General features: G+C 45.4%; 5 protein-coding genes across 5 annotated transcripts in view; 3 read left to right on the top strand and 2 right to left on the bottom strand.

The window, feature by feature from the left end:
* Positions 1-2249, top strand: part of LOC134489859 (zinc finger protein Xfin-like) — a 44001-nt gene extending 41752 nt beyond the window's left edge. Inside the window, exon 8 of the mRNA XM_063292732.1 lies at positions 2188-2249. The gene's annotated coding sequence lies outside the window, so the exon portion shown is untranslated. The remainder of the gene's footprint in view (positions 1-2187) is intronic.
* On the top strand, positions 214-23456 carry LOC134492170 (zinc finger protein 850-like). The gene is made up of 2 exons (XM_063296351.1): positions 214-1962; positions 19929-23456. Exons 1-2 carry the CDS (start codon positions 499-501, stop codon positions 21882-21884), a joined length of 3420 nt encoding a protein of 1139 aa, XP_063152421.1. The 5' UTR covers positions 214-498; the 3' UTR covers positions 21885-23456.
* Positions 11616-13837, bottom strand: LOC134492115 (zinc finger protein 271-like). Its single transcript, XM_063296278.1, has one exon. The coding sequence runs from the start codon at positions 13733-13735 to the stop codon at positions 12146-12148; it is 1590 nt and encodes a 529-aa protein (XP_063152348.1). The 5' UTR covers positions 13736-13837; the 3' UTR covers positions 11616-12145.
* The window catches only part of LOC134492164 (zinc finger protein 436-like), a 210015-nt gene continuing 195726 nt past the window's right edge, over positions 13262-27550 (bottom strand). The window contains exon 2 of the mRNA XM_063296342.1: positions 13262-13316. Within this exon, the coding sequence (XP_063152412.1) occupies positions 13291-13316 (26 nt within the window). The 3' untranslated portion in view covers positions 13262-13290. The remainder of the gene's footprint in view (positions 13317-27550) is intronic.
* The window catches only part of LOC134492167 (zinc finger protein 664-like), a 57843-nt gene continuing 49269 nt past the window's right edge, over positions 18977-27550 (top strand). Inside the window, exon 1 of the mRNA XM_063296347.1 lies at positions 18977-19179. The gene's annotated coding sequence lies outside the window, so the exon portion shown is untranslated. The remainder of the gene's footprint in view (positions 19180-27550) is intronic.

The raw sequence follows: 27550 nt of genomic DNA, 5'->3' as shown, positions 1-27550 counted from the left end.
TGAATCTTATAGACAAAAAGGATGCCAATAAGAGCCTTCTCAGCAACTGAGAATCGCAAGCAGTATTAAAAAAGAAAGCAAATCAAACCAGCAATCAAATCTTTTCCACTTTCTCCAGAGAACCCCAAAACTCTTCTTCCCCAGCAGGGAACAGACAAGGGAGAAAAAACACGAAGGGAGTTTTGTGCTGGAAAAAATTGATTATGTGGAACTCAAATATTCCATGGAAAGGTCAAGCGGGATAATTTCAAATTCAGAAAAAGGGAAATGCCTGGAGGTCAGTGGGGAGGAAGAGGTCACTTGGATAGCCACGTAGGGCAGACAGTAAAGCAAGCCTCACCCTGTGAGGAAGGAAACAGTCACTTGAATCAAAGCACCACCAAACAAGGGATCAGAAATAGTTTTGATCTCCATGAGAATCCAAGAATATCAGTGGTGGAAAAGCCCCATTGAGCTGTATATTTTGGGAAAAGCAGAGGTTACAGATCACAGCTGATTATGCACGAGAGGACCCACACCGGAGATAAACCCTACCAGTGTCCTCAATGCAGCAAAAGCTTTAGCAAGCATACCACCCTGGTGAATCACCAGAGGACTCACACCAGGGAGAAACTGTATGAGTGTCCGGATTGTGGGAAAAGTTTTTGTTTGAATTCCAGCCTGGTGAACCACCAGAGGACTCACACAGGAGAGAAACCGTATGAGTGTCCGGACTGTGGGAAAAGTTTTTGTTTGAATTCCAGCCTGGTGAACCACCAGAGGACTCACACAGGAGAGAAACCGTACGAGTGTCCAGATTGTGGGAAAAGTTTCAGTCAGAATTCCAGCTTGGTGAAACACCAGAGGACTCACACAGGAGAGAAACCGTATGAGTGTCCGGATTGTGGGAAAAGTTTCAGTCAGAATTCCCACTTGGTGAATCACCAGAGAACTCACACAGGAGAGAAACCATATGAGTGTCCGGGTTGTGGGAAAAGTTTCAGTCAGAATTCCAGCCTGGTGAGACACCAGAGGACTCACACAGGAGACAAACCGTATGAGTGTCCCGATTGTGGGAAAAGTTTCAGTCAGAATTCCAAGCTTGTGGGACACAAGAGGATTCACACAGGAGAGAAACCGTATGAGTGTCCGGATTGTGGGAAAAGTTTCAGTCGGCATTCCAACCTGGTGAATCACCAGAGGACTCACACAGGAGAGAAACCGTATGAGTGTCTGGATTGTGGGAAAACTTTCAGTGGGAATTCCAAGCTGGTGAACCACCAGAGGACTCACACAGGAGAGAAACCCTATCAGTGTCTGGATTGTGGGAAAAGTTTCAGTTGGCATTCCAACCTGGTGAACCACCAGAGGACTCACACAGGAGAGAAACCGTATGAGTGTCCGGATTGTGGGAAAAGTTTCAGTGAGAATTCCAAGCTGGTGGGACACCAGAGGACTCACACAGGAGAGAAACCGTATGAGTGTCCGGATTGTGGGAAAAGTTTCAGTTGGCATTCCAACCTGGTGAACCACCAGAGGACGCACACAGGAGAGAAACCGTATGAGTGTCCAGATTGTGGGAAAAGTTTCAGTCAGGATTCCCACCTGGTGAGACACCAGAGGACTCACACAGGAGAGAAACCGTTTGAGTGTCCGGATTGTGGGAAAGGTTTCAGTCAGAATTCCCACCTGGTGAACCACCAGAGGACTCACACAGGAGAGAAACCGTTTGAGTGTCTGGATTGTGGGAAAAGTTTCAGTCAGAATTCCTGCCTGGTTAAACACCAGAGGACTCACACAGGAGAGAAACCATATGAGTGTCTGGATTGTGGGAAAAGTTTCAGTCAGAATTCCAACCTGGTGAAACACCAGAGGACTCACCCAGGAGAGAAATTGTATGAGTGCCCCGATTGTGGGAAAACTTTCAGTCATAATTCTGGCCTGGTGAGACACCAGAGGACTCACACAGGAGAGAAACCGTTTGTCCAGATTGTGGGAAGAGTTTCAGTACTAGGTCTATCCTTATAGATCATGTAGGCTTACAGAAAGGCGAGATACCATTCAAATGTCCAGACTGCAGACAGTGCTTTATTCAAAATGCTTGCCTTATCAAAAAAGAAAATGCACATGAAGGAGAATATTATGTTTGTAGAGAAGGCTTGAATTTCATTTCTCATCTCCCAATGAAAGTCCTGCTGAGGAATTAACTATTTAATTTCTGGCCTGATTCTTTTTAGTCAAACCTGTCTCAGTATTAGAGATGAGGGAGGGAAGAAAAGAATGGAAAATGATAGTTTGGGAAAGGCTAGCTACATTTACCTGGCGATCAGCAGAACTTCCCAGTAAGCTGCTGCAGGTCCTAAAAGATACAGGAAAAAAAGATGGGAGCACTCAGATTTTATGAGAGAATATATTATGGATGTTTGTGGCAGTGGCAAACGCCCTGTAAAGTTTTAGATGGAAGTTTTTTTAAAAAAAAACTGATCGTGTTTGCCTGGAGGTGCCTGCTTGTTAGCCTTTGATGGCTGTGGGTGATAGCAGCGCCAAGAGGCTGACCCTTTTGTTGCATCCCCTTTTGGTGGTGGAGATGGGAGGAAAAAATTGCACAGTGGAAGATGTTTCATGTCTAGAAATGGATTGCGTAAGAACCATTCATGGCTTTTGAGAGGGAAAAAAGACTGGGTAGTGTCAGTGTTGCTGTGAACGTGGGGCCAAGGTACGGCAAAGCTCCCTTCCCAAGACAAGGGAGATGTTTCCATTTCTTTCACTCCTCTCTCAGGGCTTCTTTTTAAGTTTTCCCCAAAAATTCCTACAAGTAGAGAGAGGAAAATTATTTAGAGCCGCTAAGTGGCATTTTAGCTATGTAGATGAAAGATCCTGATTTTGCTGAGTCCAGAAGACACCAAAGAATTCAGTGCTTGTTCATTTTAGGAACCCAATTCAGAGATCAGGTTATACATTTCTTTTCCTAGGAGATCATTTTGCATATGATCCCTTTGCAGAAGGACACTCAACATCCAGGACCAGGCCAGGGGTGAGGAGGAAGCAAGAGGCTCTTTTGGCCTGAGCCTCAAGCTCCGAGTGGCTTCAAATTTAAAGATCTGCAAAGTTGTTTAAAAGATTCAAATTATGTTTAATTCTCTCTTCCTCTCTCGCGCTCTTTTTTGGTGCTCTATTTCTGTGCACACCTGTTATGATGTCCCATTTTATTATGGGTAGGAGCTGCATGAGCTTCTTTCCTTAAGGATTTATTTTGTAAGTTTGCCAGTTATGAGGCATTGCCCACTCTAGGGCTCCATCCTCTTGGATATGGATGGTGTCAGTGCATTTCTATAAAGATCCATCCTGCAGTTAGCACTTTTCTCCTAGAAGATACAGATAGAGAAGCCCTGCTCAGGACCACCAGTCTCTTGCTCTCATCCATTCTGGAATTTCTCCCCGTATTTAGTGGTTGGTACTGTGGTGTTAACTGAAGATATATCAATTCTGTTCAAAATATACTCTGCATTCTATGATATGTTCCTTTCTTGTGAGTAAACAAACAAAAAAAGCTTCTTTAGTGGGCTTTTTTCTTTTCTGTTTTGTAAAGGAGCCATTCCACTTTTTCCTACTTTTTAATGTTTTTTTATGGCTAGAGACGGATGAGTGGGTTTTTCAGCCTCATGTCACTAGATGGCGCAGTAGGAATAAGGAACCCCCCCCCAGCACCTAGAGCAAAGGGACGCGGTGGCGCTGCGGGTTAAACCGCTGAGCTGTCGATCGGAAGGTCGGCGGTTCGAAACCGCGCGGCGGGGTGAGCTCCCATTGCTCGTCCCAGCTCCTGCACACCAAGCAGTTCGAAAACATGCAAATGTGAGTAGATTAATTGGTACCGCTTCGGCGGGAAGGTAACGGCGTTCCGTGAGTCATGCTGGCCACATGACCCGGAAGTGTCCTATGGACGCCGGCTCCAAGGCTTTGAAACGGAGATGAGCACCGCCCCCTAGAGTCGGACACGACTGGACTTTACGTCAAGGGAAACCTTTACCTTTACCTTTACCAGCACCTAGAAAGCTGTCAATACAGCAGCTGCTTGTCTGTGGTTGCTGAGGGCCAACATCCAACGGGAGGAGGAGAGGAAACAATAGAGTATTGAACAGGAGGGGGAGAGGGGGAGTGGAAACAATAGAGTATTGGATTGCTAGAGGGTATGTCGGAGGAGAGGAGGGCAGAGGAACTTCCTGTTCCAGCTCCCGCCTGGAAGGAGAGTGGTATGGAGGAGCGCTATGGTCTTCCCGGGGCTGGAGCAGCAGTCGCCAGAAGGTGAATTGAGGACAGGTGGGAGGAGAGGCCGGGAGTAAGCGGGCTGCTTTGTTTCCTCCATGGGAAGGAATCAGATGAGCAACTCTGCTGGAAAATGCGAGCTGTGTGTTTCTGTATTCTCCCTGTGTGTATTCCCTAAGGTTTTCATCCTTGGCCTCAGGGATGCCCCTCAGTCTCAAACAGAATTCTTTGTCCCTCAGTTCAAGTCAGGCAATTCTATCAAGCTCCTTTTCCCTTTCCAATTGAGTGCTGTCTGTCTTATTTTATTTATTTATTTGTTAAATTTGGCCACCGCCCCCGAAGGGGAGACTTTGGGCGGTTTACAACTAAAATAAAAACATTAAAATACTATAATAAATATGAATACAATTATGACATAAACATAAATATAATATAAAATCAAGATGACAGGAGCAGTTGGAATATCATCCATGTATCTAAAGGGGCCATTTAAGGCGCTAACCATCTCCAGGTGTTATTACTTCCCTTCGCACCCCAAGCAAGGTGGCAGAACTAAGTCTTCAATTGTTTTCAGAAGGCCGCAAGAGATTGAATCTGTCTTATTTCTGGAGGTTCCAGAGGGTGGGTGCCACTGCAGAGAAGGCCCACTTACTGGGCCCTGCCAGATGGAATTCTCTTACTGACAGGGTCCTTAACATGCCCTTTCTGCACGATTGGGTGGGACGGGTTGATGCAATGGGGATGAGACGGTCCCTTGGGTACCCTGGCCCCATACCATGAAGGGCTTTAAAGGTGATAGCCAACACCTTGAATTGCACCCAGAAGCAGACCGGTACCCAATGCAGCTTGCGAAGGAATGCTGTAACGTGCTGATCTAGGGGCACCAAGAATGGCCTGTGCAGCTGCATTTTGGACCAGCTGTAGCTTCCGGATACTCTTCAAGGGTAGCCCCATGTAGAGTGTGTTGCAGTAGTCTATATGGGAGATGACCAGGGCATGAGTGACCATGCGAAGGGCCTCCCGGTCTAGGAAAGGGCACAACTGGCACACAATATGAAGTTCCGCAAAGGCCCCCCGGCCATGATTGCCACCTGTCTGCTTTCACTAGCCAGAAGGGGCATGGTTCTAGTTGGCAGTTGGTGGTGTTTACGGTCCAGAGGATACTGTCCCGTTCCTTGGGCCCAACAGGGTCAAACTGCTCCCAGATAACACGGTAAGTCCATTCCCTTGGCATCTCCACAGAGGCTGCCTCATGCTTGGAGTCCAACTTAGAATAGAATTGAGCGATTTTATCCTGCAGATGCTCAGAAAACTCCTCAGCACGGCCCTGAAGATAGGTCACTGGCCCCCTCTTCCTCGGAAGTGATCGAGTGACCTTAAACAGGGCCGCTGGGTGGCATTCTGCGGATGCAATAAGAGCAGAGAAATATTGACGTTTCACAGCTCTTACCGCCACAAGGTAGGCCTTAATAGCAGCTCTAGCTTGTATTCAGTTGGACTCTGTCTTCCTCCAGTGGTGCTCTAGATGTCTCTTGATCCTCTTCAGAACCCTCAACTCCTCCATGAACCATGGGGAGCATCAGGTTCGATGGGACAAGAGAGGTTGCACAGGCACGATCCTGTCCAAAGCCCCGGCCACCTCCCTATTCCAGGCTGTAGCCAGGGCCTGAGCCTTGTGTGGCAGAGTGGTAGGCAGTAGTATTGCAACCGAAACTCTCACCACGACCCAAGTTTGATCCCAGAAGCTGGATTCTGAGGTAGCTGGCTCAGGTCAACTCAGCCTTCCATCCTTCCGAGGTCAGTAAAATGAGTACTCAGCTTGCTGGGGAAGGTGACAACTGGGGAAGATAATGGCAAACCACCCTGCTATAGTCTGCCAAGAAAACATGAAAGAGTCCCCCCAAAGGGTCAGACATGATTTGGTGCTTGCACAGGGGACCTTTCATCTTTCAGCCAGGGCCTCTGCTGGACTGTGCAGCAGGTCCTTGGGTATAACCCCCAGCTCCCTCTGAAACCTTGTCAGGTCCATCAGCCGGGAGTGGACCAATCAAATGGGTCCTGCCTTCCTGCGGAGGGGAGCAGCATAGGAGAATCTCAAGGCCACCAGGACATGATCTGACCATGACAAGGGGGACAGCTATAACTCTCCCCTCAGATCACATTGCCACTGCTCTGACAAGAAAACCAAGTCCAGGGTGAGGCCACTGTCTCGAGTTGGGTCCCAAATAATCTGGGGCAGGCCCATGGTGGCCATGAACTCCTGAGCCACCTCCGAGGCATGCCCCAGGGATGGCAGGTTTAAGTCCCCCAGAACCATAAGCCTGGGGAATTCCACTGCCAACCTCGAGATGGCGTCCAGCAGCTCAGGCAGGGAGGTTGCCATGCAGCAGGGAGGCTGGTACGGCAGCAACACTCCCAACTGTTCTCAGGAACCCTTGAAAAACAGGGTCGCACATCCAGCTACTTGTGAAGCAGCGCCCCTGAAGGCCACTAGAGACTCTTGGATGACAACAGCCTTTGACATGGCTTCTCCATTTTGGCTTTATTTTTGTAAAATAAATAATGACATGGTGTAATATGTCACGTGTTGTTCATCTGAGGTTGTATTTACCTAATTTTAAGACCTGCTAAGGAACAGATGATTTTTATTATGTCCTGATACGTAAAACCATAGAACTCAAAGAGGGTGTATTTTCTTTTTCACACGGGTATGTTAAACCATATTTGAAACCACACTTACTATTAGCTGATGAACATGGTAGATACGTAGCAGTTGAAGTGGAATTTTATGGACTCAAATCTATTACCGTGGGAGTATATGCACCAAATGAAGATAAAGGTAGTTTTTTTTATGCATCTTTTAAATGATTTGTCATCTTTTTCATATCAAAGTTGGTGTTTAATGGGAGATTGGAATGGAGTTGTTTTCCTATTGATAGATAGAACATCTGAGAAACAAATTAAAATTAAACAAGAGAAATTACCAAAGTCCTTTTTTGATTTTCTTTGCTTGGAGGTGCCTACTTGTTAGCCTTTAATGGCTGGTGAGTGATAGCGCCAAGAGGCTGATCCTTTTGTTACCTCCTCCTTGGTGGTGGAGATGGGAGAAAAGAATTGCACAATGGAAGATGTTTCATGCCTAAAAATGGATTGTGTAAGAAGTATTCACGGCTTTTGAGAGTGAAAAAAAACTGGGTAGTGTCAGCATTGCTGTGAACACGGGGCCACAGTAGGGCAAAACTCTCTTCCCAAGATATGTTGGTGTCAAAAACTCTTGGAGATGAAATGAGAAAGGTTCTGGAGGATGCTACAAAAATGGTTAGGTTTATTAAAGAAAGACTAGTTCAGAATGTTTAAAAAACTGTGTGAAAACCTGGGCAAAGATCACATACAGTAAGTCTCCTGTTACACACAAATAGGGTTGGCTCAGCAGAGGAAGAGTTCTCAACAGGTTGTTGAGCTGAAGGCAAAATTGCAAGATTATTTTCGAGAAAACAGTATTCCACATTTAACTTGAGGTAACCCCTAGGCTTTTAGAAGGGGGTCCCTCAAAACAGCCCCATGGGAGAGAAACTGGATACCTGAAGGAGTATATCCTGAGGGAGAGTAGGGCTGGTTGGTAGAATCTTGGGTGGCACCAGTGAAGCTCCATCAAAGCGTTACCTTCATTCAAGAACATTTTGCTTCAGGCCCACTATATAGTCTCTTGAATGTATGTAGGGCTTGGCATTATCTAGCTGTAAGCTTGACAAAGACAGGCAGTTTGGTGTAGTGGTTAAGACACCAGACCAGAAGCCGGGAGACCCTGAGTTCCAGTCCTGCCTTGGGCACAAAGCCAACTGGGTGACATTGGGCAGGTCCCTCCCTCTCAGTCCTCGGAAGAGGAATCGGGCGACGGCAAACCACTTCCAAAATCTTGCCAAGAAAACTACAGGGAATTGTCCTGGCAGTCACCAGGAGTCAATGCTGACTCGACGGCAGGACATGCACGAACACATGCACGCACAAACAGAAGCTTGACAAAAATTGTTTTCATCTCCAAAAGGCACCAAGAGGGATGACCTATGAGAACACCATATTTAAGGGTGCTGCCAAGGCAGGATTTGACGTGGGGACTTGATTTATGGTTCTGTCTATATCCGTCACTTCCCATGCGTGTTAGCTCATTTTTATTTTTGCAGCAATTCCAAGTGCCTGTTGTTAGAATTTTATTTCCACCCCTCCGGTGTGTGCGGTATCGATAAAGACCGTGGTCAGCCTTGATTATCCTGTGCCTTGAGTCCACCTTAACATCATTCTGTATAAAGAACTTCCTTCCTTCCTTCCTTCCTTCCTTCCTTCCTTCCTTCCTTCCTTCCTTCCTTCCGTCCCTTGACCATTAACTAAGCAATACCTTCCTCTGTCCTTGGAATGTACACCTGATCTCGTTTCTACGGTAACAGCTATCTGTCAAGGCCTGTGAGAAAGGAAGAGTAAGGAGGCCAACAGAAGTCTTTGAGGAAACAGAACAGGGTTTCAGAGCCATAATAAAAGTGCAAGTGTTCTAAGATATTGTGAGAAGGGTTCAAGGCATCCCCCTCTTCGTCCTTTCTGAACTCTCTTTCCCCGGCCTTTCCCTGAACGCTGTTTCCCGCCAAAACCACTTCCCCTCCGGACAAGGCAAAGGAATAGAAATCACAGGGAAATACAGCACAACAGGTCAGGGTTAAAATATGAACAGGAAAACCTGGACATAGAATTGTGTCAGGAAAACACAAGTGGGTAAAACAGATTCCCCAGTAAGCTAATCAGACTCAACAAGGAAATTAAATTGAAAGGGCTAAGGAAACTAGCCGAGGTTTCCCTGATGAAGGTGAGGCAAATCCACTCCCCCCATTTCAATAGTCTCAGCCCGGCAGGCAGAAGCCGCAGCTCAGCGGGAGCCTAATTAACTCAAGGACAGAAACCACAAAGCAACAGGGTTCGCAACCACAAAAATGCCTCCAGTCTTTTAGTCGGACAATCACGGCCTCTTGGAAGTCCTCGCGAGGCCCCCTGGCAAGACACGGGCCAAAGATGTTCTTATTAAAGAGGAACACTTTCCCGCCTTTTCAGCTAACAAGAGCCCAGCTTCCCTATATAAGGGCTCCTGGGGAAATGGCAGGCCAGCCACCTCCGACAGCTGATTTGTCTGAACTTTGCGGAAAAATAAAGATCCTCTCTGTCCAAGCAACGGCCTGAGTATTTTCATTCCCGGCTCAGAACAGACCTGGTAAGAATTCCTTCCAACGATATCAATACGAAATATAAAATATATGAATATGAAATGTATTTGTATCTAAGTTCTACATATGTAAAATCTTCTATCACTGTCTCCAACCTAGAAAAGGATGCAGGAGAATCCAGGAAGGTGCAGCCACCTAGCAAAACTCGCTGGGAAGGTGAGAGAAAGACGCTGACTGTTTCCAGTAGGACTTTGTCAGAATTCTGGGATTTCTCCTGTTACCTTAATGTAAAATCAGGAAAGCTGCTGATCCAGGAGGGATCTCAGAAGGGGGTAAAGAAACACAACAACGGGGTTTTAACTCTTTGTAATTGTTAACTGATCAGGTATTTCTAACCTGCCTCGGTGTTACGTGTCCCTACATAACCATTCTGTCTTCCCCTTCCTTTCGCCTGCCCCACAGCTCAATTTAAACCCTACAAAAGTTTAGCCACTCTGTGAAGTGGGGTGTAGTTCATAAAAGCTTATAGCATTGAATTAAATTTTGTAGCCTGAAAACCTGCTACCGGATTCCCTCTGCTTTTCGACCGAAGAAAGCTCTTTCTCTCCCCCACTTCTTCCTTAGAGCATGCACGGCTGCAGAATAAGACATCCCTGGTGGGGTGCATTAAAGTGAGGCTTCGCTTTACAACTGTGTCGCTTAGTGGTGAGAATTCTGATCCCAATTAGCATCGTTAGGAGAGGACTACCTGTCTGCTCCTCTGTAATACCTCATTTCATAATGACTCATTTTTAATTTGGGGGGTAACTGAGGACTACATGTATAATAATCTTGCTGCAGTTGTCAAATATAAAAACAAAGTTCTGTGACTTTTTTCCAGCTGTTTGTCCATCAGTCCCCAAAGAAAACCCTCTGGTTTCAATTATATGTTAATACATCATGTTTTTCTTTCTGATGCCTTCGAGTCAATTGTGATGCCTTGCGACTGCCTGGATGGGTCCCTGCATTTTTCTTAGCTAGATTTTTCAGAAATTGTTTGCCATTGCCTCCTTCCTAGGGCCGAGAGAGAGGGACTGGCCCAAGGGCATCCAGCTGGCCTTTTGACTAAGGTGGGACTCAAACTGAGCATCTCCCGGTTTCTAGCCTGATTCCTGAACCACACCAACAAACTGGCTCTTTGTACGCCAGAGATATCCCACGAAATCTACCCTCTGCTGTTCCTGCTGCTCCGACAGCAAATTCAAGGCTGCAGCCTTTCAAGATCTAGTCTGACCCCCTTACTCTTCAGATGACAGATCCTTTTTGTCTTTAAATCTGAGCTTGAAACTTTTATTCTGAGGAAATGGAGTGTTCCTCTGATTGGGGACTTGTGTCTTCTGGCCGGGTCCTGGGGACCAGCTCCTCTGGCTTGTATGTCCTCCATGGTTTTTCCATCAATTTTGCTTGATTTTATTAGTAATATATTGTTAGTAGGTTTTGTGGGGTCTAATTTATCTATTCTTTTTATTTTAAAGGAGTTACTTGTTGGGTATTCCACTATTCCCTTAGTGTCAGTTTTAACAGGTCTCCTTTGTATTTTTGCATATTCAAATTCAATTAATATTCATTTCTTTCTGTTCCGCACTTAATTCTTAAGCATGACATAAATTATTGTTACAATTATCCTCACATACCCATTGCCCCAGTTTTTGCCTCCTGGGGGTTTGGGTGTACGCATGAGACATCTCCCAAAAGAAAAAATATGAAGTCTTCGTAGAATGGTAATCAAAAGAAACAGACGATCCGCAATAAACCCTTGCAGTAGCCAGCCAGCCATGGCCTCTTCCAAGTCATTCTATTCCATTCCCTCTGTCCTATTGTCCCGTTTTATTCCCCAAAGACATCAATATTCTGCAGCCACTTAGGATACTTTGTCCTCACTGGGGTGGATTTTTAATACTGTTTTAGAATGCAAGATTCTGCATTATGGTATGGCCCCCTCAAAATTCCAGATGCTTTTGAACCATTTCAAGCATTTACAGCTCCTAACGAAACCTTACCTTACCACATTGCTCACACTACCCAATTTTTTTCCTTCTCAAAACTTATCAATGGTTCTTGCACAATGCATTTTTAGACATAAAACATTTTCCACTGTGCAATTTTTTTCTCCCATCTCCACCAAACAACAATGTCCCACCCACCAGCCATCAAAGGCTAACAAGCAGGCAACTCCAAGCATATTTGAGGAGCCACAATCTAACTAAAACCTGACTGCGCCTATATTTTTTGTATTATATCTTTTAGGACCTGTAGCCACTTACTGGGGACTCCCAGAAACACTGACTATGACTCCCAGATATTTTCTGAAAGGGTATGCTGGCTGGGAAAATCTGGGACTCGAAATCTGGAGGAAACCCAGGTTGAAGAAGGGTGAAATTCTGCATGTCACATTTCTAGGATCTATGATGATCAATACGCAAAAAATACCTCCAAAAATCCTTTCTGCAGCAATTGCACTATTTCTGCAAAAGTACATTTCCAGAAAGTTCTGCTGATAGCCAGGTACATGTAGTTAGCCATTATCAAACTAACTTTTTTCATTTTTGTTAACTCCTCCCTCACGTCTAACGCTGAGTCATGTTGACTAAAAAGAATCAGGCCAGAAATTAATAGTTAATTTCTCAGCGGGATTTCTGAAAAGAGATCAGAAGTGAAATTCAAGGCTTCTCTACAGCCATCACCTTTTTCTGTATGTGGATTTTCTTGTGTGCGATAAGGTAGGAATTTTGTGTGAAGCACCGTCCACAGTCTTGACATTTGAATGGTTTCTCCCCTGTGTGTAAACCAACATGATTTACAAGGCTAGACCTACTATTGAAACCTTTCCCACAATCTGGACATTCATATGGTTTCTCCCCAGTGTGAATTCTCTGGTGTATCACCAGGCTGGAATTCTGACTGAAAGTTTTCCCACAATCCAGACACTCATATGGTTTCTCTCCTGTGTGAGTCCTCTGGTGAATCCCCAGGTGGGAATTCTGACTGAAACTTTTCCCACAATATGGACATTCATACGGTTTCACTCCTGTGTGAGTCCTCTGGTGTATCACCAGGTGGGAATTCTGACTGAATCTTTTCCCACAATCCACACACTCATACGGTTTCTCACCAGTGTGAGTCCTCCTGTGAATTACCAAGTCAGAATTCCAAATGAAACTTTTCCCACAATCCACACACTCATACGGTTTCTCACCAGTGTGAGTCCTCTTGTGTATCACCAAGTCAGAATTCCGAATGAAACATTTCCCACAATCGAGACACTCATACGGTTTCTCTCCTGTGTGGGTCCTCTGGTGTATCATGAGGTGGGAATTCTGATTGAAACTTTTCCCACAATCTGGACACTCGTATGGTTTTTCTCCTGTGTGAGTCCTCTGGTGTATCACCAGGCTGGAATTCTGACTGAAACTTTTCCCACAATCTGGACACTCATAGGGTTTCTCTCCTGTGTGAGTCCTCTGGTGTATCACCAGGTGGGAATTCTGAGTGAAACTTTTCCCACAATCCACACACTCATACGGTTTCTCTCCTGTGTGGGTCCTCTGGTGTATTACTAGACTGGAATTCTGACTGAAACCTTTCCCACAATCTGGACACTCATACGGTTTCTCTCCTGTGTGAGTGCTCTGGTGTATCACCAGGTCAGAATTCTGACTGAAACTTTTGCCACAATCTGGACACTCATATGGTTTCTCCCCAGTGTGAATCCTCTGGTGTATTACCAGGTGGGAATTCTGAGTGAAACTTTTGCCACAATCTGGACACTCATATGGTTTCTCCCCAGTGTGAGTCCTCTGGTGTATTACCAGGCTGGAATTCTGACTAAAACTTTTCCCACAATCTGGACACTCATACAGTTTCTCCCCAGTGTGAGTCCTCTTGTGTATCACCAGGCGGGAACTCTGACTGAAACTTTTCCCACAATCCAGACACTCATATGGTTTCTCCCCGGTGTGAGTCCTCTTGTGTCTTACCAGGGTTGCATGCACGCTAAAGCTTTTGCCGCAATTAGAGCACTGGTATGGCTTCTCTCCAGTGTGTGTCCTTCGATGTACCTCCAGGGAGCTGTTCCAAGTAAAGCTTTTGCCACATTCGGAGCATTTGTATGGCTTTTCTCTGGTGTGGATCCTCCTGTGCATAATCAGCCGTGATCTACAGCCTCTGCTTCTCCCACAGATTTCTCTCTTTTTCTGAATTTGGAAATTTCCCCCCCTGACCTTTTCAGGTAATGTTTCCTTGAGTTCCATATACTGAATTTTTTCCAGCTCAAAACTCTCTTCCTGTTTTTCTCTCCTTTGTCTGTTTCCTGCTGGGGAAAGAGAAGAGTTTTGTGGTTTTCTGGAGGAAATGGAAAAGGTTTGCTTTCCTCTTGAATGCTGCTTGTGATTCTCAGTTGTCCAGAAGGCTCTTATTGGCATCCTTTTTATCTATAAGATTCATATAAAAGCGTTAGTTTAATTATTATGGATAAATTGGCTGAACAACTTCTGAAAAGAGCAACAACAAATAAGCATAGATTACAATGAAAAAGGAAAAGTGCCAAAAGGCTAGATTAAGATCCAACGTTCATTATGAATCATTTGACACACAGAAGAATAGCGAGATCCAAGTTCAAATCCTGAACTTCACTTGCTGGCTTGGGTCAGTCACAGATTCATAGCACTGCGAAGGGTTATCATCAAGGATATCTGGAAATGCTGGGGATGGATTCTACACATGCACATAGATGCACACAAATACAGAAACAGACCCCTACGAATGTATGTAGGAAGGAAATCCATGTGTATTTCAGCCTGCAAAAGGTCCCAGAAGGGGGTATGGTCAAACTTTTGGGGCTACCTTGAGAGGGCTGGGGGGCTTCAACAGATTAATTGCTGCCCAAAGCCTCTGCAAGATTTCAAGCACTAGTTTTGCCCATTCAGCTCCTCTGCTCCAAATAAGAAAGGGACAGAAAATATCCTTCATCACAATAAAGGTAGTCCTCATTTTCTGACTGCAACGGGGACTGGCAACTCCGTCGCTAGGCAGTGAGGGGATCAATCACAATGTCACATGACCGTCCTAAGTTATAACATCATTTCTGACTATTGTCATTAAGTGAATCACCATTGGCCGTTGAGCGCAATGTCACATGAGCAGGTCTTGCAACTCCGTGCCTGCTTAACCACTGATTTTGCTTGTTATGGATGCAAATGGTGGGACTCTCTGACTGTCATAAAACCGCTCTGTTTGTCAGCACCCAAATCGCTGTGACATCCACAACTTTGAGAACTGGTTGTAAGCCTCATTTTTCACCGCCATTGTAACTTCAAACAGTCACTGAACAAGTGCTAAGCGAGGACTACCTATCCAATTGAACATCCCAAATGGTCCTCAATACCTATTAAAGAAAAGTGCTGAGTTAAGCAGATTTCAGCCTGGTTAATACACGGATGGGAGAGTCTGTTGGCTAGACTTGGAAGCAAAAAAAACATCCCAGGAGACAGCAGTGGCAGTTCAGTCCCAGATTGTTGCCAAGAAAACAGCATCTCCATAAAATCATAAGAAGTCAACGCTAACCTGAAGGAGGCTTTTTAAATCTCCCGACCGCCAGAAAATTGCATACACCGGTTTTAAAGCGTGCAGCACCAGTGGAATAAATTTGGGGAGGGGAGGCAGATGCAGCGGCTGGCATTTTGCAGCAGAGTTGCTCATCCGATTCTCCCCGCGGAGGAAACGAGGCAGCCCCGCTCGCTCCCGGCCTCTCCTCCCGCCCGTCCTCCGCTCACCTTCCGGCCGCTGCTCCTCCGACCAGCCCCAGGAAGACCACACAGCGCTCCTCTGCGCCGCTCTCCTCCCAGGAGGGAGCCGGAAGTTCCCCTACCCTCCTCCTCTCCTCCTGCATCCCCTCTAGAAATCCAATACTCTATTGTTTCAGCTCCTTTCAGCTCCCCCTCCCGTGTGATGTCAGCCCTCAGCAACCACAGAAGTCGCTGCTGTATTGACAGCTTTCTAGGCACGGGGTTTCTAGGGCGCCATCTAGTGACACAAGGCTGAAAAACCCACACGTCCGTCTCTACCCTAAACTGCTGGCGAGATTTTTTGCTTGATTATATGCCATCAAGTCCTTTTCGACTCCCAGCGACCACATCGATAGATTTTTCTCCGTGATGTTCTATCCCTAACCTGTTCCTTCGGCTCTCCCAAGGGTGCACTCATTGCCACTGCAACTGAGCAAAAATGTCGTTTGCAAGAAGCAAGAAGTAAACCAAGGGAAAGCATCCTGCGGGGAAATGGCGTGCAGACAGGCACCTCGCTTACATTGCGGAGCCTAAATCTCGCTAGAAGGCAGAATTACTCTGCGCAGCTTCCCAATTCCCACAGGAGTTAGTTTTCGGCCTTGAGAATTCCCAGGCTGCTTGGGCACAACATGTGGAGCGCTTTCGCAGGGCTTGGCTCTCAGTGGACACCAAAATCCCTCTACCTCCTAAAACTTTGTTCCTGATTTCCTGGGGCTCAAAAAGATTTAGGGCCTGGGAACCGCCAGAGGCTCCGAGAGAGCCAGCTTCACACATGCTGGCCAGGGCTGCTTTGAAGCGCGCCTGGGGTCTTGAAGCCGGTGTTCCCAGCAAGCCAGCTTTGTTCCTGCAGGAGGAGATTCTAAATCTGCTAAAGGCTCAATGCCATGTGCGCCTGTGAATTTGCTTGCCTGGGATATACAGTCCACAACAACTTTCATGACATCGCAATAGAGGTAGTCCTCACTTATCACCTGCAACTGGGAGCGGCAACTCCATCGCTAGGCAGTGGTGGGGATTTATCACGATGTCACATGACCATACTGACTTATAACATCATTTCTGACCATTGTCATTAAGCGAACCACCATTGGCTGGTAAGCGCAATGTCACATGACCATGTCTTGCAACTTCCTGTTGGCTTAGCCACTGATTTTGCTTATCAAAAGCCGGCTGTGATGGTCGCAAATGGTGATCACCTGACTGCGGGACGCCGCGACCATCGGAAATGCACGGCGGTTGTCAGCACCGAAATCACTGCGACAGCCACAACTTCGAGTCTCCTGTTTCACCGCCATTGTAACTTCAAACAGTCACTGAACAAGTGCTAAGCGAGGACTACCCATCCAATTGAACATCCCAAATTGTCCTCAATAAAATAAAATTATGTGCATGTAGGTAGGAAGGTAGCTAGGTGGGATTAAAATGAGAACAAGGGCCTCTTTCTTGGCCCATGGCGCTGCACAGGAACTGCTTTCTATGCCCTCTTGAGTTCATGAATGAAAACAGAAGAAAGGAAACATATGTTGGTTTTATTTTAATCTAAATCCCGCCACGGAGCGGAGTTTAGAGCGAAGAGCTAAAACAGCCCCTTCCAATTCTACCTGGAGCACCATCACCCTCCACGCCGTATTAGATCTGTATCAGAAATGGCAAGGTAGGGTGCCCCTCTACAAAGGTTAGCCTGCTGATAATCAGCCATTTCCTTTTGCAGGATATCCTATTTTTCCCTTTTGTTTTCACTTGACAGACCCTCAACTTTCCTTGCTTCCTGTGTATACTAAGTTGCCATGGAAAGTTTCTTTTTCCCCCTCCTTTAGTTCTCTCCCTCAGGATTTATTTTGTAAGTTTGCCATTTTGGGGGCATTGCCCACTCTAGGGCTCCATCCTCTTGGATATGGATGGGGTCCTTGCATTTATACAAAGATCCATCCTGCAGTCGGGACTTTTCTCTTAGAAGATACAGATAGAGAAGCCCTGCTCAGGACCGCCAGTCTCTTGCTCTCATCCCGTTCTTGAATTTCTCCCCATATTAACTGCAGATACATCAATTCTGTTCAAAATATACTCTGCATTCTATGATAAGTTCCCTTCTTGTGATTAAACAAAAATAAAAGGTTCTTTAATGGGCTTTTTTCTTTTCTATTTTGTAAAGGAGCCATTCTACTTTTTCCTATCTTTTTATGGATTTTTCCCTTTGAAGCCATATTTTGCCGTGGTTGTGAGCCAGCTTCCACATTCACCAGAAATCTTGAGGGAGGAGTGCCCCTCCCAAAGCTTGTATTCATGACACTATAAGTAGCCGGGAACGTTAATGCAGAGCGGATTGGTGACCAAACAGAGGTGCCAATGGGGGCAGAGATGAAAATAGCCAATGGCTGTTTGAAACTTCCCTCCGCACTAAATAAGTTGCTGCCAAGCAAACCAGACGTTGATACTGCACCTTGTGGCCTCCTCTTGACTTTTGCGATCCCTCCCCATCTGAAATCTCTGCAAATTAGTGCAATTAACAATAGATAAAATGTTCCCATGTTAGTTTTTTTTTCCTTATTGCTGATCCTGTTGGGAAAGGGGGTTGCATGAAATTCCCTCACCTCAACTGGCAATGTGACATGGAGCATTAGGGTGGAGTCCTCTGGCACCCAGGCTGAATGTCATTTCATCCTTGGGGACACAGAAGTCTACGGTTGGAAAAGGGGCCTCAGCTTGTTTTTAGGGTGCAGCCTCATTTTAAAGATGGAAATCCTGAAAACAGGAGAAGGAAGCCAGGAGAGGGACCGTCCTACTCAGAACAAGGGAGTCCCCACATGTTTGGGGAGAGCCGAGTTAGTCTGTGGCAGCCCCAAAGCCGAAGGCATCGAAGAGCAGCTTTTCAGACTGAGCCATGCGTTTGAGTACAACTGGTTGGACAGAGAAGGGGCTACAGACTCCTCCTGACATACTGTCTGGGGTTAGAGACTGAGCACAAGCCAGGATCGCCAGCCAATAATGCCAGGGCGGAGGATGGTGGGTGTGGTGTTGTAGTCTGAGGGCACCTGCAGGACTGTCCAGCCCACCTTCCATGGTGATGCATTACTAATTGGCTGCTGCAAGTGCAGATTAGCGCATGCAACGTTCTTTTTCAATCTTAATCTCAATTTGTTTTGATCCTTTGGCTTTCCTGTGGGGGTGATCCCCTCCTGCAGGACTTTGACTTTGGCGTTGCTCAACCCACCGCCGCCGCCCCCTCCCCGCCCGGCTTAGGCGAAGGGGTTAAACGCAGAGAGCTTCTCCTTTCGGCCTAGAGAGGAGAGAGAGACGTGCGGGGCGAGGGAGGGAGGGAAAGGGAAAGGGAGGGTCGAACCCGTTTCCTGCCCCACCCGCTGCCCTTCCCGGTCTCCAGCCGCCTGTGCGCGCCTCAGCTCCAGAATCCCACCCCCTGCGGGAAGGGGCGCGGCAGCGGCGCCAGGTGGGCATCTATCTTGCAAGAGGGCGACTGGGGCACAATCAGGAGGAGCAGGAGGGAATCCCCAGGTGCAAGAAGGGAAGGGGGGAGGGAGGAGATGGGCTTTTCCCAGCAGCCCTTCCCAGCACTGCTCGCCTTCTGATTCCCCCCCTTATTTGCGAGGTTTTCTGCTTGTCGGACGAGTGTGTTTTTCAGCCTCGTGTCACTAGATGGCGCGCTAGAAACACGCGATCCCCGCGCCTAGAAAGCTGTCAATCCAGTAGCGGCTTCTGTGGTTGCTGAGGGCCGACATCCAATGGGAGGGGGAGCTGAAAGGAGCTAAAACAATAGAGCATTGGATTGCTAGAGGGGATGTCGGAGGAGAGGAGAAGGGCAGAGGAACTTCCTGTTCCGGTTCCCTGCGGGGAGGAGAGCGGCGCGGAGGAGCGCTCTGTGGTCTTCCCGGGGTCGGAGTAGCAGCGGCCGGAAGGTGAGCGGAGGACGGGCGGGAGGAGAGGCCGGGAGCGAGCGGGGCTGCCTCGTTTCCTCCGCGGGGGAGAACCAGATGAGCAACTCCGCTGCAAAATGCCAGCTCTGTATGTTTCTGCTTTCTCTCTATATGCGTTTGTTTGTGTGTGTGTGTGTGTGTGTAGAATCCGTCCCCAGCACTTGCAGAGATCCTTGATGATAACCCTCCGCAGTGCTCAGCATCTGTGATTGACCCAAATCAACAAGTGAATTTCAGGATTTGAACTTGGGTCTCCCTAGTCTTCTTTGTGTCAAGTCATAATGAATGCTAGAGGTTAATCAAGCCTTTTGGCATGTTTTCATTTTCATTGTAATGTATGCTTTGTTCTCTAGCCATTTTATAAACAATAATTAAACTTCTACGTGAATCTTATAGATAAAGAGGTTGCCAATAACAGCCTTCGGGACAACTGGGAATCACAAGCAGCATTAAAAAGGAAAGCAAACCAAGCCAGCAATCAAAAAATTTCCACTTGCTCCAGAAAACCACAAGACCCTTCTGCTTCCCCAGCAGGTAACAGACAAGGGAGTGAAAAACAGGGAGAGAGTTTTGAGCTGGAAAAAAATCAGTATGTGGAACTCAAGGAAACGTTCCCTGAAAAGTTCAAGGGGGCCAATCTCCAAATTCAGAAAAAAAGAGAAATCTGTGCAAGAAGCAGAGGCTGTAGATCACGGCTGATTGTTCACAAGAGGAACCACACCAGAGAAAAGCCATACAAATGCACCAAATGCGGCAAAAGCTTTACTTGGAACAGCTCCCTGGTAGTTCATCGAAGGACCCACACTGGAGAGAAGCCATACCAGTGTTCTCAATGTGGCAAAAGCTTTACCAGGCATGCCACCCTGGTGTATCACAAGAGGGCTCACACCGGAGAGAAACCGTATGAGTGTCTGGCTTGTGGGAAAAGTTTCATTCGGAATTCACACCTGGAGAGACACCAGAGGACTCACACAGGAGAGAAACCATATAAGTGTCCAGTTTGTGGGAATAATTTCAGTCAGAATTCCACCCTGGTAAAACACCAGAGGACTCACACAGGAGAGAAACCGTATGAGTGTCCAGATTGTGGGAAGAGTTTCAGTTGGGAGTCGAACCTGGTGATACACCAGAGGACTCACACAGGAGAGAAACCATATGCGTGTCGAGATTGTGGGAAACGTTTCAGTCGGAATTCCCACCTGGTGAGGCACCGGAGGACTCACACAGGAGAGAAACCATATGAGTGTCCGGATTGTGGGAAAAGTTTCAGTCGAAATTCCCACCTGGTGATACACCGGAGGATTCACACAGGAGAAAAACCGTATGAGTGTCCAGATTGTGGGAAAAGTTTCAGTCAGAATACCAGCCTTGTGATACACCAGAGGACTCACACAGGAGAGAAACCGTATGAGTGTCCAGATTGTGGGAAATGTTACACTTGGAATTCTGAACTGGTGATACACCAGAGGACTCACACAGGGGAGAAACCGTATGAGTGTCCTGATTGTGGGAAAAGTTTCAGTCGGAATTCTGAACTCATGATACACCAGAGGACTCACACAGGAGAGAAACCGTATGAGTGTCCAGATTGTGGGAAAAGTTTCAGTCAGAATTGTCACCTGGTGATGCACCAGAGTACTCACACAGGAGAGAAACCGTATAAGTGTCTAGACTGTGGGAAAAGTTTCAGTCAGAATTCCAGCCTGCTGAAACACCAGAGGACTCATACAGGAGAGAAACCATATGAGTGTCCAGATTGTGGGAAAACTTTCAGTCAGGATTCCAACCTTGTGAAACACCAGAGGACTCACACAGGAGAGAAACCCTATGAGTGTCTGTATTGTGGGAAAACTTTCAGTCAGAATTGTCACCTGGTGATGCACCAGAGTACTCATGCAGGACGGAAGCTGCATAAGTGTTCAGATTGTTGGAAAAGTTTCAGTCGGAAATCCGAACTGATGAGACACCAGAGGACTCATACAGGAGAGAAACTCTATGAATGTCTGGATTGTGGGAAAACTTTCCATCAGAAATGTCACCTTGTGATGCACCAGAGGACTCACACAGGAGAGATAGCATATGAGTGTCTGGATTGTGGGAAAAGTTTCAGTCAGAATTCCCACCTGGGGATTCACCAGAGGACTCACACAGGGGAGAAACCATATGAATGTCTGGATTGTGGGAAAAGTTTCAGTCGGAAATCTGAACTCATGAGACATCAGAGGACTCACACAGGAAAGAAACTCTATGAGTGTTCAGATTGTGAGAAAAGTTTCATTTGGAATTCTGAGCTGGTGATGCACCAGAGGACTCACACAGGAGAGAAACCGTATGAGTGTTCAGATTGTGGGAAAAGTTTCAGTCGGAAATCCTACCTGGCAGTACACCAGAGGACTCACACAGGAGAGAAACCGTATGAGTGTTCAGATTGTGGGAAAAGTTTCAGTCGGAAATCCGACCTGGTGATACACCAGAGGACTCACACTGGAGAGAGACCATATGAGTGTCCGGATTGTGGGAAAGATTTCAGTCTTAGGTCTAGCCTTATAAATCACGTACGTTTACACATAGGAGAGAAACCATTCAAATGCCCAGACTGTGGACGGCACTTCAGTCAAAATTCCTCCCTTATCACACACAAGAAAATGCACCTCAGGCAGAAGGTGATGAGTGTAGAGGAGGCTTGAATTTCACTTCTCATCTCCCATTGGACATCGAGCTGAAAAGTTTAGTGTTTAATTTCTGGTCTGATTCTTTGTAGTCAAACATGTGTCAGTACTAGAAATGAGGGAGGAGAGAAAAGAATGGAAAATGTTAGTTTGAGAAAGACTAACTACACGTATCTGGCTATCAGCAGAACTTCCCAGTAAGCTGCTGCAGGTCCTAAATGATTCATGAAAAAAAGATAGGAGCAGTCAGAATTTATAAGAATATATTTTAGAGACGTTTGTGGCAGTGACAAACGCCCTGTAAAGTTTCAGATGGAAAGGCTGTTCTGCCTTGCAGCTGAACATGATGGATAAGAGCTGTAGGAATATTGAGTTTAGGAGAAAAGGCATTGTGGGTCTGAGCGTAGGATCTCCAGGTGTAGGAACAGCCCCTGCTGTGATTGTGTTTGCCTGGAGGTGCCTGCTTGTTACCCTTGGATGGCTGTTGCTGATAGCAGCGCCAAGAGGCTGACCCTTTTGTTACATCCCCCTTGACGGTGGAGATGGGAGGAAAAAATTGCACAGTGGAAGATGTTTCATGTCTAGAAATGGATTGTGTAAGAACCATTCATGGCTTTTGAGAAGGAAAGAAACTGGGTGGTGTCAGCGTTGCTGTGAACGTGGGGCCAAGGTAAGGCAAAGCTCCCTTCCCAAGACATGGGAGATGCTTCCATTTCTTTCTCTCCTCTTTCAGGGCCTTTTTTCCTGTTTTCGCCAAAATTCAAGAGAGGAGCATTATTTGGAGCAGCTAAGTGGCATTTTAGCTATGCGGATTAATGATCCTGATTTTGCTGAGTTCACAAGACACCAAAGAATTCAAGGCTTGTTCATTTTAGGAACCCAATTCAGAGATCAGGTTATAATACTTTTTTTCCCTAGTTGATCACTTTGCTTATGATCCCTTTGCAGAAGGACAGCCAACAGCCAGGACCAGGCCAGGGGTGGGGAGGAAGCAAGAGGTTCTTTTGTCCTGAGCCTCAAGCTTTAAGTGGCTTCAAATGTAAACCTCTCCAAAGTTGTTTAACTTTAAAATATTCAAATTACTTTTAATCCTCTCTTCTTTCTTCTCTCTTGCTCTTTTTTGGTGGCGTATTTTTGTGCACACCTGTTATGACGTCCCATTTTATTATGGGTAGTTGCTGCAAAATCTTCTTTCCTTAAGGATTTATTTTGTAAGTTTGTCATTTTGGGGGCATTGCCCACTCTTAGGCTATATCCTCTTGGATATGGATGCTGTCAGTGCATTTACAGAAAGATCCATCTTGCAGTCGGGACTTTTCTCTTAGAAGATAGAGATACAGAAGCCCTGCTCAGGACCGCCAGTATCTTGTTCTCATCCCGTTCTTGAATTTCTCCCCATAGTTAGTGGTTGGCTCTTAGTATTAACTGAAGATATATCAATTCTGTTCAATATATACTCTGCATGTGTGTTCCCTTCCTGTGAGTAAACAAATGTGTTTCCTCCTCCTCTCCTTTTTCTTTTTCTTCTTTCCTTTTGTAAGTAAACAAATGATGTGTTCCCTTCTTGTGAATAAACAAACATAAAGCTTCTTTAATCAGCTTTTTTCTCTTTCTAAAGGAGTCGTTCCAGTTTTTCCTATCTTTTTATGGTTTTTATTCCTTTAAATCTATTATTTTGCAGAGGTAGAGTGACAAAGTTATGAGCCAGCTTCTACATTCCCCAGAAATCCTGAGGAAGGAGTGCCTCTCCCAAAGCTTGTATTTGTGACACTGTAAGCAGCAGGGAGCGTTAATGCAGAGTGGGTTGGTGAGCAGACAGAGGTGCCAATGGGGGCAGAGATAGAAACAACCATTGGCTGTTTGAAACTTCCCTCAGCACTAAATATGTTGCTGCCAACCAAACAGGACACTAATCCTGCGCCTTCTGGCCTCCTCTTCACTTTTCTAATCCCTCCCCATCTGAAATCTCTGCAAATTAGTGCAATTAATGATAGAGAAAATATTCCCATGTGAGGTTTTTCCCTTATTGCTGATCCCAGTTGGGAAAGGGGGTTGCATGAAATTCCCTCCACTCGATTGGCAATGAGACATGGAGCATTGTGGTGGAGTCCTACAGTGCCGGTGCCTAATGTCATTTCACCTTTGGGGACACTGAATTCTACTGGTGGAAAAGGGGCCTCAGCTTGTTTTTAGGGTGCAGCCTCATTTTAAAGACGGAAACCTTGAAAATGGGAGACGGAAGCCAGGAGAGCGACCGTCCTACTCAGAAGAAGGGACTCTCTGCATGTTTTGGGGAAGAGCCGAGTTAGTCTGTGGCAGCCCCAAAGCCGAAGGCATCGAAGAGCAGCTTTTCAGACTGAGGCAGGCGTTTGAATGCAACTGGTTGGACAGAGAAGGGGCTACAGACTCCTCCTGACATAATGTCTATGGTTAGAGATTGAGAACATCCCAGGATCACCAACCAGGGGTGGAGGATGGTGGGTGTTGTAGTCTGAGGGCACCTGCAAGACTGTCCTGCCCACCTTCCGTAGTGATGCATTACTAATTGGCAGCTGTAAATGCAGATTAGTGAATGTTACTTGCTTTTTCAATCCCAATCTCAATTTCTTTTCATCCTTTGGCTTTCTTGGGGCAATATGGGTGATCCCCTCCTGCCGGACTTTGACTTTGGCGTTTCTCAGCCCACCGCCGCCCCCTCCCTGCCCAGCTTAATTGGAGGGTTAAACGCAGAGAGCTCCTTTCGGCCTAGAGAGGAGAGAGAGATGTGCAGGGCGAGGGAGCAGGAAAAGGGAAAGGGAGGGTCGAACCCGTTTCCTGCCCCACCCGCTGCCCTTCCCGGTCTCCACAGGCCTCCATGTACCAAGGCTGCAGAACCCCCCCCCCCCTGCGGGAAGGGGTACGGAAGCGGCGCCAGGTGGGCAAATATCTTGCAAGAGGGTGGGCAAATATCTTGCAAGAGGATCCCGGGGGTGGTGGAGTCAGGAGGAGGAGGGGGGAATCCCCAATTGCAAAAAGGGAAGGGGGAGGGAGGAGATGGGCTTTTCCCAGCAACAAAACTCAAGGAAACATTACCTGAGGCTTCTGGTGGGGAACATGGCCAACTGAATGTCGTTGTCCGCCAGCTCAGTGGACAGAACTGACATGGCTGGTTTTTTTTCAGGCTGAGGCAAGTTTTTAGCTCAGGCAAGTTTTTACCTTTTTCATGAGTTAACAAAAAGCTCTTTGGAATTATCCCATTCGTCCTCCAGAATGCTGCCTTGTAGCCTGAGAATCACAAACAGCGAGATGGGAGGCTGGGAAGTCTTCATTTCCAACCCACATTTGTACCCTTAAAGGGACATTAGGTCGAGCCGCCCCATTTCTAAATCACTCAATTTATATTTTTAAGTTTTCTTACCCTAAGAGAGACTTTCTACAACAAGAAAAAGCAGATTCTCTTGGTGCTTATCGTTATTTCTGGATTAATTTTAAAACTTTTTTTTTTAGTCTTTGGCTTATTTCCCACTTAAATTTTAAGGTGGACTGAGAATAATCAATCATCTCCCTGTTACTTGTTTTGTACCTAATTTGAAGAACTTAACTTTTTCCTACATGTTGAATTTGTCTTTTTGAGTTTTTAAGACATTGTAGAAAATGTCTGCTTTAAAATGTGTCAACTGGTTGAGGACGTTCTGGAGGGAGAGGAAGAGTTTCATCAAGAGAAAGGTTTTTTTCCTGACAGCAAGAATGGACTTTGTGAAGAAATGCCAGGTGAAGAACATACTTTGGTGACGAGGGAGTTAAAGTTTGACTTGCAAGATACAGATGAGCTTTTTCTAAAGGACTGTTTTGGGAACGAAGCTATGTCATGTGGGAGGTTTTCTACTGAGAAATCTGGTTTTTTAAGAGGGGCAGTTACGTTGTTTGACGTTTTTTATGAAAAATGCCTTATATGTAATAGACAAGTAAAGATGCTGTTATATTTCGATGTGGGATAAGAAATTTAGAGTATGTATTTGATTGATCTTAAAGCTTGTTCGATTCCATTTTTCTTTAATGATTTAAAGTTTGTTTGACCTTTTAAGGTTTAATAGGATTAAGATTGTTATAGTATTACTAAGTAAAAAAAGTAGACAATTTAAGTGCTTTTATAATTTGATTGTTATAGTGGCCAGAAATACATAGAATAGTGGTAGGAAGGAATATTTAATTAAATGTGTTCCTTTGGGGGGGAGTTTTGTATAAGGGGAAGGAGCAATTATTTTTAGTGATTTTTGTAATGTGTCTATGGAATAATTTATAGAAATAATGTGATCTTGGTTGGATTTAGAGTAAGGGATCAATTATGGAAATTGCTGTATATTCTTGCTGAAAGTCGGAAGTCATCTTATGTAATCTCTTAAAAAATCTTTTTTCATTTTCTGTTTTCTCACTTTTTTTTTCTTTTCCTTTTTGTAGTTTTTTGCTTTTTTGTAGTTCTTTAACTTTGCTTTAAACTTAATAAAACTCCTTAAAAAGAAAGGAAACATTACCTTAAAAGGTCAAGGGGGACAATTTCTTAATTCAAAAAAAAGAAAAGAAAAGAAATCTGTGGGAGAAGCAGAGACTGTAGATCACGGCTGATTATTCACAAAAGGATCCACACCAGAGAAAAGCCATACAAATGCTCTGAATGCGGCAAAAGCTTTACTTAGAACAGCTCCCTGGTAGTTCATCAAAGGACCCACACTGGAGAAAAGCCATACCAGTGCTCTCAATGTGGCAAAAGCTTTACCAGGCACACCACCCTGGTGTATCACAAGAGGGCTCACACCGGAGAGAAACCGTATGAGTGTCCAGATTTTTTTTTATTATTTCTTTCTTTCTTTCTTTCTTTCTTTCTTTCTTTCTTTCTTTCTTTCTTTCTTTCTTTCTTTCTTTCTTTCCTATTTTTCCAAAGCCAATTCTTGAAAATGACTCTGGGCATTTTGTGGGAAAAGTTTCAGTGTTAGGTCTAGCCTTATAAATCATGTAGGTTTACACATGGGGAGAAACCATTCAAATGCCCAGACTGCAAACGGTGCTTTATGCACAATGCCTCCCTTCTCAAACACAAGAAAATGCACATGAGGCAGAAGATGATGTGTGTAGAGAAGCCTTGAATTTCATTTCTGATCTCCCATTGAAAGCCATGCTGAGAAATTAACTATTTAATTTCTGGCCGGATTCTTAGTCAAACATTAGACATGAGGGCCAAGGGAAAAAGTGGAAAGTGTTTGATAAAGATTGACTACATGGATCCGGCTATCAGCAGAGCTTCCTGTATATTTACTTTTGCAGAAATAGTATTTTCTTTTTTTTTAAAGACTTTATTAAAGTTTCAAAATATGGACAGAGTACAAAGTGTAAAAAAGCTTGAGAAAAGAAAAGAAAAAGGACAAACTAAAAATGCAGAAATACTTGGAAAGATATACAAAGAAAGTGAGTTCAGACCTTCATCACAGGTATGAATACAAACATAACAAATAATGAAGGTAGGATATAAAATAAAATAAAAAATATATAATACCTTCATCTTTTGCTCTGAACTAAACCTTAATAAACATTATTTCTATAAAAAATGACAACTGTCAAAACCCAAAATCAAAATTAATTTTTTTCAGATACACAAGCAAATAATCCAGAAGTGGTTTCCATGTAGAAACAAATCCAGGGACAGTATTTTC

Source organism: Candoia aspera, chromosome 2 (genome assembly GCF_035149785.1).
Source record: "Candoia aspera isolate rCanAsp1 chromosome 2, rCanAsp1.hap2, whole genome shotgun sequence".
NCBI lineage: Eukaryota > Metazoa > Chordata > Lepidosauria > Squamata > Boidae > Candoia > Candoia aspera.
Note: the sequence above shows the minus strand (reverse complement) of the source record. Positions and strands in the feature narration are given on the sequence as shown.

What these genes read in the sequence shown, in the direction of transcription:
- LOC134492115 (XM_063296278.1), bottom strand. Translation starts at nt 13,735, where the DNA reads ATGGAACTCAAGGAAACATTACCTGAAAAGGTCAGGGGGGGAAATTTC.
- LOC134492170 (XM_063296351.1), top strand. Translation starts at nt 499, where the DNA reads ATGCACGAGAGGACCCACACCGGAGATAAACCCTACCAGTGTCCTCAA. An exon ending in ACACAGGAGAGAAACCGTTT is followed by an intron (nt 1,963 to 19,928) that starts GTCCAGATTGTG and finishes ACCAGAGAAAAG; the next exon opens with CCATACAAATGCACCAAATG.